This window comes from Sus scrofa, chromosome 14 (genome assembly GCF_000003025.6).
Source record: "Sus scrofa isolate TJ Tabasco breed Duroc chromosome 14, Sscrofa11.1, whole genome shotgun sequence".
In the NCBI taxonomy this organism is placed as follows: domain Eukaryota; kingdom Metazoa; phylum Chordata; class Mammalia; order Artiodactyla; family Suidae; genus Sus; species Sus scrofa.
Window position 1 is genome coordinate 90,531,740 of NC_010456.5, and position 11,373 is coordinate 90,543,112.

Here is an 11,373-nt window from a genome sequence, read left to right on the forward strand (position 1 = left end):
AACTAAGTGCTACCCAGCAAGGTGAAAGACCATCTGAGTAGGATTTGTGAAGGAGATGATCATAAAAGTGCAGCCTCTCACCCAAGAACATCAGCGGGCAAGGCTCTCTCAGCAAAAAGCAATAGGAAACATAGGTTTAGATGCACACGCTAAAAGGGCAGTCATAGGCATAGCATACTTTTAAAGCTCCTGTTCCTCATTCCTTCTTCAATTCAAATGCAGATTCTGGAACAAGGCGACTTTTTTTTTTTTTTTTTTTTTTTTGCTTTCTAGGACCACACTTGTGGCATGTGGAAGTTCCCAGGCTAAGGGTTGAATCAGAGCTGCAGCTGCGGGCCTACATCACAGCCACAGCAACGCAGGATCTGAGCCGCATCTGCGACCCACACCACAGCTCATGGCCACAATGGATCCTTAACCCACTGAGCGAGGCCAGGAATCGAACCTCATGGACAATAGTCAGGTTTGTTACCACTGAGCCATGACGGAAACGCCAAAGGTGCATTTTTATTATCTTAGGGTGACCAAAATCCAGGATATGCCTAGATTGTTCAACTAGCCCACATAGCATGTTTGCATAGGTAGGGTTATCGGGCAGAGGGGAAGTAAAATCTCTTTACCGATTGCCCACAGATTGTCCAACAGAGAACTGTTTGCTTGTTTGTGATCTGTCACATACACACACACACACAACTCTAAGCTTCAGGAGAGCAGAGACCTGGTCTCTCTGGTTCAGTACTGTATCCCCAGGCCCAAAGCACTGCCAGGCACTTAGTAAAGACCTCTTCAGTGAACAAACGTTCTCTAACACAGAAAGAGCACGAGATGATCAGCGTTGTCACTGTTTTAACTCCCTAAATTTTAAAAACCATTACAGAGCTCTGCCTGCAAGCCGTTTCCCATCCACAAGGCAAGATCCCTGGCTTTTTAACACCCCATTGGGCTGTATGTGCTCTTGGAGGCACTTCTTCCAGGTTGTCCTGCTCTAACCTCAGGCAAACACAGATGTATATGAGGGACACAGCAAGGAGGACACTCTCTGAAGAACAAAAAGGAAGGGTAAAAAAGAAAACCTCAAAGAAAATAAAGGATCTGATTTCATCTCAAAGACCCATTTTTTTGAATTGTTCACCAAATAATGGGATGCTGGGGCATCAGAGTGAAGATATATCAGAAGCGAGAGAAGTAACAGCAGCCCTCTGAGTAGGGGATGCTCAGTGATCTACTGGCGTGGAGGGAAGATGTTATATCTTTCATTCACATTTATTTTTGTCTCCTTTAAAATGTTTGCATGCTTTAAAGGTGTGTTATATAAATGCATACATAATTTATAAATTAAAAGTACAGACATATTCAAGTGTTTGCTCAAGAATTTTTTACTAATAGGTAGGGTTGTACAATCATAGACAGTTAGAGGCCATAGGAGAATGAGGCCTGGCATGGGAGAACTTGGGCCCTCTCAGGCTGAGAGCTCTGGGCCCACTAGAAACACATTATAATACCCATCCAGTGACATCACAGGTCTTTCCTGGGTCCTTCTTTTCCACCACTGTATAGGTGCAGGTCTTCTTGTTCAAGATTTTCTGACACTTATTTGTGTCATAACCCGTAGGTATGGCAGCACTGTCATTGAGACAAGAATAAGAACTGTTAGAAGGAATAGGATGCCCAGCCTTCCCAGGGCCAGCTCTGTGCTGGAAGCAGCCCACAGTCTAGGTCCCTGGAATGCCCCCCACCAACTAAAGGTCACCCCTTGACTGGCACCCCAAGGTACCACCTTCAGGACCCTGCATCCAAATACAGATAACCAGGGCTATGAACACAGACCTCCCAGACATTATTGCTATATTCCACCCCTGCACACACAGGACTGTGGCAAGTTCTGACAGGCCCAGAAGTAGGTCTGAGCTCCTCTGAGGCCAGGCAGCTTGCTCCAGCCTGACTCTTCTTACTTTCCCTGCTCAAGAGGTAGCCAACAGTACTACTGCTTAAATATGGGACAGAATTGGTTGTCCCAACCCTGACATGAAGGAGCTGGCTCAGCTCCAGATAGGGACCTTATGTGCTCAGTCACTCCAGGTAGGGACCACAGAGCCCAAGGAGAAGCTGATGAAGACTGAAAACGAGCTCCCCAGGAAAATAAACCCACACATTCAAGGCTGCAAACAATTTTACGGCTCCACTTTCCCCCTGAAACTCATCCATAAAACCCAGATTAAATTGTCCATCCCCAAAGTATACACTGAACAGCCATCCCAAGGCCCTTTGTGACAAATGCTTCCTTCCAAAAGGTGACCCTCGATTACTTTAACAAAAGAGGACTTTTCAATCCTCATCCCAAAGGGAGGACTGGAAGAAGCTTTCCCAGGGTACTTGGGGTGGGTGGCTAGAGCAACCTGGGCCACCAGTCTCAGGCTCAATTGCCACTGGGCAGCTTGAGATCTGAACAGTGTCCCCAAGAGAGTACAATGGGTTAAGAAATTCTCCCATAGAAAATTTAACCAAAAAATGTATTTGGCTATTGTTAAAAACAAATTATGAGAAAAACTTGGTAGGTGATGAGGAAATTATGAGGGAAAGAAACTGGCAGCTCTGAGCAGTACAGAAAATGTGCACATTTCCTCTGCGTGGAGCAGTGTGCTAAGCAGGAAAGGAAACATGACAGGAAAGAGGGAAGGGGCTCTTTGGGCCCCAACTAGGAGTCAGTTACTGTCCCAGGCTCAAGAGACATATAGCTGGCATTGAGAAGGCATCAATTTTTTTTCTTTATCTTTTTAGGGCCACACCTGCAGCATATGAAGGTTCCCAGGCTAGGGGTTGAATCTGAGCTGTAGCGCAGGCCGACGCCAGAGCCATAGCAACCCGGGATCCGAACTGCATCTGTGACCTACATCACGGTTTGTGGCAACACCAGATCCTCAACCCACTGAGCAAGGCCAGGGATTGAACCCGCGTCCTCATGGATGCTAGTCAGATTCATTTCCACTGAGCCATGACAGTAACTCCTGAATAGTGTTTCAATGAATGTATATTTTCAAAAAATGTTTCACTGTGTGTGTATACATATTTACATATCCTCTAAATTTCCAAAAATAATGTTTTACTATATATATATATACATAGTATTTCACTATATACATACATATATACACAGTAATATGTATACCATATTTCACCGTAAATATGTATATATATTCGGTGAAATGAAATGTTATTCAGTCTTTAAAAGGAGGGAAATTCTGAGACATGCTATAACTTGGATGATCCTTGAGGACATTATACTGAAATATACCAGTCTGAGGATTCAGAATGAGTCTCCCTAAAATGTGCCACTTTTGCATGAGCATTATTTTGAGCTACAAGCAATAGACAGCCTGCAGATTTAAAAGAAATTACTGCCCACCAGCCCACTATCTAGTAAGAATTTAAATTGAGGATTCTTCCCAGAAAAGAGTTATTGCCAGAGATAAATTGTACCTAAGTGGCTGCATGTATATGTCAGGGTAAACATCTAATTACCTAGAAGAACCTAGAAGGGAAGAGGAAAGTTTTTTTTCTTCCTGATACCAGTCATAAAAGGACAAATATTGTACAATTCCACTGGGGTTGTCAAATTCATAGAGACAGAGAGTAGAATGGTGGTTGCCAGGGCCTGGTGGGAGAAGGAGATGGAGAGTTGTTTAATGGACATGGAGTTTTAGATTGGGAAGAGGAAACAGTTTTGGAAATGGATAGTGGAGATGGTTGCACAAACTGGTGAATGTACTTAATACCACTGGAACTTTACTTTTAAAAATGGATAAAGTGCTTAATTCTATATAATGGGGGATTCTTTTTAGGGCTGCACCCACAGCATATGGAGGTTCCCAAGCTAGGGGTCAAATTGGAGATACAAGTGCCGACCTACACCATAGCTCACAGAAGGCCAGATCCTTAACCCACTGAGTGAGGCCAGTGATAGAACCTAAGACCCCATGGTTACTAGTCAGATTCATTTCCACTGTGCCACAAGGGGAATTCCACCACAATTTTTTTAAAAGAAGATAAAGAAATAGGAATGAAAACTAAAGCCTGTTCAGGATGGAATTTTGAAAGAGGGCATAGCTGTCCTTAGACGGTGGCCCAAAAGCAGCTGCCTCCCCCTCTTGGCCCTGCTGGCTCGAGACTTACGTGTTGCAACAGCTGATCGCATCTTGGCCACAAGTACACTCCTCACAGTCTTTAGTCTTCCACACAGAGTTCAGCGGGTGTGAGACTCCTTTAAGATCCTGGCATTCTAAAATAATACATGTAGCATCATCAGTGGGGTCCCAAAGTCATGCAACCAGAACAAATCTTGAGGGACAATGGGACCAGCCCCTGCCTTCTGCACCCCTCCCAGAGAGGGAGAATCTCAACAATTTTAAAGGCGTCTAAGAAAAGTGCTCACGGAGTTCCCAATGTGGCTCAGCAGGTTAAGAACCCACCATAGTGTCTGTGAGGATATGGGTTCGATCTCTGGCCTCGCTCGGTGGGTTAAGGAGCCCATGGTATGGCAAGCTGTGGTGTAGGTCTCAGATACAACTTGGATCCGACGTTGCTAGGGTTGTGGTGTAGGTCAGCAGCTGCAACTCTGATTCGAACCCTAGTCTGAGAACTTCCATAATGCTACAGGTGCGGCCATAAAAGAAAAAAAAGTGCTCCTATATTCACTCATAACTACATTCTAGTACTGTTCAGCTCACGCCAGTGATCATCTGATCATTTTTTCTTACAGCAAGCTTAAAACCACCCAGATTTTGTTTCAAAACAAATATTTCAAGAAAAAAATAAGCCCTTCTCTCTTAAATCAAATAGCTATTATGAGTCTAGGGGCATTTAGGGTGATTTTTTTTTCCCTCCTGGATTATCTCTGGATTAATATCTTATTTCTCTTCTTTCCTTTGCTTTTGTTGTCAACCCCAAGTGCACATGTGAGATACCCTGGGCTTTTTTTAAAAAAATCTATGCCTGAGTCCCAACCCCAAACAATGAAATTAGAATCTCTGGGTATGGGGAGTTCCTGCTATGGTGCAACCAGGTAGGTGGTGTCTCTGGAGCACTGGGACCGAGGTTTGATCCTCAGCCTGGTACAGTGGGTTAAAGATCATTCCTGCAGCTATGGTGTAGGTCAAAACTGCAGCTCAGATCTGAGCCCTAGCATGGGAACTTAATGCCACGGGATGGCCAAAAAAGAAAAAAAAAAATTCTGGGTATGAAGCCCAGGCTGCTATTTCTAAAAAAATTCCCCCAGCTGGTTCGAATCAGAGAACCATTGCTCTAGATCTGTGGTAGTCGAAGTGTCCTTGAGGAACCGGCAACATTAGCACCTCCCTAGGCAGTGTGACATGAAGACTCTCACTCCAGGCCACAGAATCAGAATCCTTATTTTAATAAGATTTCCAGAGTGTTAGTATGCACATTTAGAGTTTGAGAAGTACTGAAATAATCAATGCTTCTTAACTCTAGTTTCAAGTAGGAGTCAATCAAGAATCTTTTAGATGCATAGCTTCTACCCTAGAGATTCTGATTTACCTGGTCTGGAATGGGACCTCGGCACCGGCAAGTTTCAAAAGCTCTCCAAGTAACTCATACAGCTAGAACCACTTATATAAATGGCAAGTTGAAGTCCTTTGTTTTACTCCATTTGTGCATCTGTCCCAACCCTTTCTCTCATATAGATTTAAGGGCATTCATTGAGTTCCCTGGTAGTCTAGTGGGTTAAGGATCTGGAGTTGACACTGCAGTGGTGTGGGTCACTGCTGTGGTGCGATCCCCGGCCCAGGAACTTCAGCATGCTGGAGGCATGACCAAAAAAACAAAGGCATTCATCTACCAACAGGTTGCATCTACCAAGATGCAATAAAATAATAAACACTGAAAAAGCCTGGACTTACCATTAGGTTTTAAGCTCTGATTAGGTATGAAATAGCACTGGGAGTTGCATAAAGTCACAAAGGTGGCTAAGACCACGAGGGTGCCCAGAAGAATTTCTGCAATGTAAAAAGGGGTCAAGGAAGGAGAATGAATGAATTCAATCGATAATCATTGACTGAATGTCCTCTGTGGAGGTCCCTGCTGGGCTCTGACATGTGGCTTGAAGGTGAACCTTTTACTGTCCGGTAATCTTGCAGAGAAACAAGATCTATACAAGTTACTAAGATAAACTAGAGAAAAACAAATGTGAGTTAAAAGTCATAGAGCAACAACGTCAGTGTGCTACTTTATTAAAGAGGAAGTTCAAGAAACCTTTGGGAACAGAAGATTTTCAGCTGATTTGCAGAGTATGTATAATTTAAAGGTCAGAAATGAGGAAATGAAAAAAGTTTCAGGAGGATAATAAAACATTGACAAACATAAGGAGACAAAATGCACTAGGAGACTTGCTGGAGCTAATTGTGTTCCTTGGTTCTTATAGACCATGAGAGTAAGAACTTCATTTTCCAGATGATAAAGGTATGATGACTGCATGAACATATCAGCTCATCTAGGCTGATACTGGATCTGTTGGACAAAGAAAAGCATCGAATTGCTCTTATCATTTTGAGATGAGCAAGCTAAGCAAACAAACAAGTAAACTCTAAGGTGGAGATTTCCAAGAACCTTTTTAAAAAGAAGATGGGGCAAAGGTTCTTATTCTGTAAGATGTCTAAAATTAATTATGAAATGATGCTACTTTGAAGTAGTGTGTTACTGACACAAGAACAGAAAGACAAATATAGTGAACAAAATAGAAAACTCAAGAAAAAAATTTATTTAAAAATACATAAAAATTAATTAGAAAATAAACTTAGTTTTTGAAACCTATACAGGATGATTATTCAATAAATAGAATATTAGGGAGTTCCCGTCGTGGCTCAGTGGTTAACAAATCTGACTAGTAACCATGACGTTGTGGGTTCGATCCCTGGCCTTGCTAAGTGGGTTAAGGACCTGGTGTTGCCGTGAGCTGTGGTGTGGGTCGCAGACGTGTCTCGGATCCCCCGTTGCTGTGGTTCTGGCATGGGCCAGTGGCTACAGCTCTGACTAGACCCCTAGCCTGGGAACCTCCATATGCCGTGGGAAGCAGCCCTGGAAAAAGCAAAAAGACAAATAAATAAATAAATAGAATAGAATAGAAAGAATAGAATATTAGAATAAGTGGTGAACTATCTGGGGATGAAACAAAGTTAATTTCCTACTTTAGTTCCCATGTTAAAATTAATTTTGGGAGTTCCCTTCGTGGCTAAGCAGTTAACGAGCCTGACTAGGATCCATGAAGACGCAGGTTCGATCCCTGGCCTTGCTCAGTGGGTTAAGGCTCCAGCGTAGCCACAAGCTGTGGTGTAGGTCGCAGCCGTGGCTCGGATCCCGCATTGCTGTGGCTGTGGTGTAGGCTGGCAGCTACAGCTCCCATTTGACCCCTAGCCTGGGAACCTCCATATGCCATGGGGGCAGCCCTAGAAAAAGACAAAAAGACAAAATTAAAAAACACCAAAATTAATTCTGAAAAGATTCAAAGGCTACATTTTTACAATAAGATCATAAGCTAATCAGAACTTAGGTAAATAGCATATTCTAAGCAGAAAAGGAAAAGAAATAGATTTGAACATGCAAACATTGTAAGCCATAAACAAAATTAAAAAGCAATTACCAAATTTGGAGAAATGCATCAATAAACAAAGTTTCTACACATCAGTGGGAAGAAGAGAAACATCTTTGTCAATAGCAAAGGAAATAAAGTGGCAGCTGACACACAAGTGTACATACCTGAATAGAAATAATGAATAAATATGTGAGAAAGTTCAACTGACTGATAACACATGAAATGTAATGATGTAGATAAATAGAATCATAATGGGATGGCAAGAATAATTATTTAATTTCTTAAACCCAAAGGGAAATAGAGCATATATGGGAAATAAAATGTACAAGGATGGTTCATGTTGGACCGATTTTTACGGAAAGCAATTTGATAGTGTATATCTGAATTTCAAAACCATTTACACCATTTGCCTTCACCTTGTCACATCTGACCTGATTCTAAAAAGAATGTCATAGAGAAGGAGATAGACTTCTCCTGAATAATGCTCACTGCTGCGGGGAAATGGAAATAATCAAAATGCTCAGGAACAGGACTGGTTGAGACCACGGCATTTCAGAAAAGAAACTGGTCAACTGAGGAAGTAAGAAAAAAATGAAATGACATGAACAAGTGATCACTATGTATCATGAAGTGAATAATAGGTTATAAAACAGTTTGCTTGGACTGATTACTATAATGTAAACAGATACATAGAGAGACCGAAGGTTTTTTGTACCACATTTTAACAAGTCATTTTTGGGCTGAGAGATAAAGACAACTTTCTTTGGACTTTTCCTCTTACTTCTAAATTGTCTACAATGAAATGCATTTGTTTTATAACCAAAAGAAATAAATCAATTCTTACAAGAAAACTTCCATACATTTAGCTCACACCAGAACTTGAAGCGGCACTGCTCTTTCTGCTTCATTTTTTCCATAATCCATAATCTTCAGCTTAAGATCATTATGGAAACCTGAAATTTTTTTTATAAAAAAAAATGCATGCCTGTTGATAATTATTTCTGCTCCATTCCTCTAGAGAGGAGGCTCAGACGAGGCAGTGGTGATGAAAGGAATTTTGGAGGTCTTGTTTCACTGAGTCTCAGAACAGAGACATCTATCTATGGGCCTGAGCCAGGGCTGCAGCCCAGGGTGAGTGAGGGATGCAGAATTCCCAGATCTCCCAAAGTTCTGAGAAGAGACCTGGATTGAATGACTGAGGGGATGGAGTCCAAATATGGTGACAAGGGGAGAACAAATTGTTTAGTATTGAGATTAACCCACTGACGCTGTCTCACAAATAGCCTGCCCCTGGTGATCTTGCTCTCGCTCTTTCACTCTCTTTGCCCCTTCCTCCCCCTTTCTTTCTCTCCCTTCCTCTCTCGCTCTCCCCCTCAATTTCCTTCCCCTTAAAAAAGTGAAAAGTGAGGTTGCTCCACCTGGGTGGGCATCAGAATCACCAGGGTTGCTAATAAGGGTCCTTCAGTCTCAGGCTCATTGAAGAAGCATAGAGTCAGGGCTTATGAATCTTTACCAAGTGCTCTGGGTGAGAAGCACCAGAAAAATGATCAAAAGTAGTGCTGCTTTAATGAGCACATGAATCCCTGGGAGATCTTGTTAAACAAAATGGAGATTATGCTTCAGAGGGATTTAAGAGTCCTCTTCCTAGCAAGCTCCCTGACAATACCAATGCTACTGGTCTGAGGACCATCCCCGAGCAGAGAGGGGTGGTCTTTGCTTTCTTTCCTGTCTTCAGTAAATATGAGCCCCTGGTATGTGTGGGCACAGCAGCCAGGAGGCCAATATCTGTTATATTTTCTACATGGTATGGTTTCGTGCCAGGTCTTCGGATGAAGCAGGCTGGTTGTTCCCCTAGAAATTGTGTCCCTTTAGGTAAGCTGCTGCTCCTTGAAGAGTCGTGCCCTGTATGATCAAGAGTCAGGCATGTTCAGGCGGTCGTAGGCTGGGCAGGGGAGGCTATAGTTTAAAAAGCTCTCTCGGAGCTGAAGCAAGGAGTCTGAGTGGAACAGGGAAGAGATTCCACCATTTCCCTACTATTTCTAATTCTGTCTCAAGACAGTTACTGAGGCATGGCCCAAGGAACCCTCCAACCTCACTCTGCTCCTGCCCATTGGCCACTTCCTTCCTCTTCTTTTGCACCCTAAGAATAGCCCAGCTCCTTCCCTTTTACTGACTCTAGGAAAAGATATTTCTAAAAAGATCATTTGAATTGAAGACAGAGAGGAGGCCTAGATGAGTTTTTATAGATTTTGATGCAAAGTTTTTTTCTTAATACAACATGGTACAAAGAAAAGAGCATAGAGTGATGGTTCCCAATTTTGCTGAACATGAAAATAATCTGGGAAGCTTTGAAAAACCTTGACTCTCAGGCCTCACTGCAGGCCAATTAAATCAGGGTATCTGGGATGGAAGTCAGGTATCAATATTTTTTTAAAGATCCCCAGATGATTTCTAGTGAAGCCAAGTTTGGAAACTCACATCTCAGTTCCCCCACAGGCTCATGGTAAGACCCCTGTGCCACACTCTTGCCCTCCCCAGGCTCAATTTCCTCATCTGTAAAATGAAGCAGTGCTGTAGCTCTGAAATTATATTTAATTTCACCAATCACTTACTCAACACCCAAGAATTAGAGACACAGATGAAAGCCAATTGAATCCCCAAATCAGTGGAAGAAATAGCAGCTTTGATTTTTTCTGTTTTCATTTTTTTTAACTTTAGAAAATAGAATCGTGCTAAATTCATGAAGATGTTTCCAACCTCTCAGACTCTCATGCTACCTTGCAATAAAGAAGATTTATGGCCAGGTCACATTTACCCTTAAATAGTATCCAAAGAAAACAGTCTCACACATATTAAAATTTAAAAATATAAAAAATAGATATCCTTTCCCCCCCTTTTCTAGGCTTTACGTATGAAACCAGTTACCTACCATTGTGATGAGCGGGAGTCCTTTCAGGCATGTGCATCCAGGGAAAGTCACACCGACCTTATATAGGAGACAGCAACCACACGTTTGGCATCCTTAGGAAAGATAACATGCCAAGGACACACTCAGTGTTTACAGAGGGTTGACTATCAACAGGAAAGTACAGTTTCAGATGATTTATGAGTTATTCATAAATCAGATCTCCACCCAAATTATATGTTTACCCTTGGCTGTTCCCAACCCTGATATGCATTTGCCCTTGACATGAAAGAGTAGAGGAAGAGAACTCCCTTTTCCTGAGCCTTCCCTTGTGCTGGGTGGGTGGCTAGGCACAGGGCATGTTATTTTATTTGCTTTCACACACAAAGAAATAGAAGCTCAGGGATGCCAGTCACACAGGCTGGTGGTGAAGCTGGGCTTGGAGAAGGCATAAGAACAGTTCAAAGGTCAACCCAGGAGGTGCTCTCAGGGTCTATTCTGAGAAAGCAGGAATGTCCAAAGTCACTCTCTGTGCATGAGGACTCAGCACCCTGCAGTGATTTTCATTGTTTGATCCTATTTCAACTTTCATCTTTACAAGCTAAACTGACCTTATTTCTCTATTTATTTATTTATTTATTTTACACACACACACACACACACACACACACACACACGATAGAAAAAAGAGAACACAAAAAATCAAAAGAAAAAATTCTGTGGTTGTCCTATACAAAGAGAGCCACTATCAGCATTTTGGAGATTTCCTTTCAGAGCTTTGTTTTCATTTAGGAGAAATATGATATGCTTTCATTTGGGAGAGGCAAAAATCATAAGTACTTTTCCCCAAGATGGAACACTGTAT

The 11,373-nt window shown here is 42.2% G+C and overlaps 1 protein-coding gene across 1 annotated transcript; it reads right to left on the bottom strand.

Annotated features, from left to right (window-relative positions):
* MSMB (microseminoprotein beta) lies at positions 1,353–10,570 on the bottom strand (the record flags this gene model as incomplete). Its single annotated transcript, NM_213852.1, is given in 5 exon segments — positions 1,353–1,623; positions 4,171–4,276; positions 5,916–6,006; positions 6,009–6,011; positions 10,533–10,570. Coding segments are annotated over 5 exon segments (333 nt in total). The 3' UTR covers positions 1,353–1,493.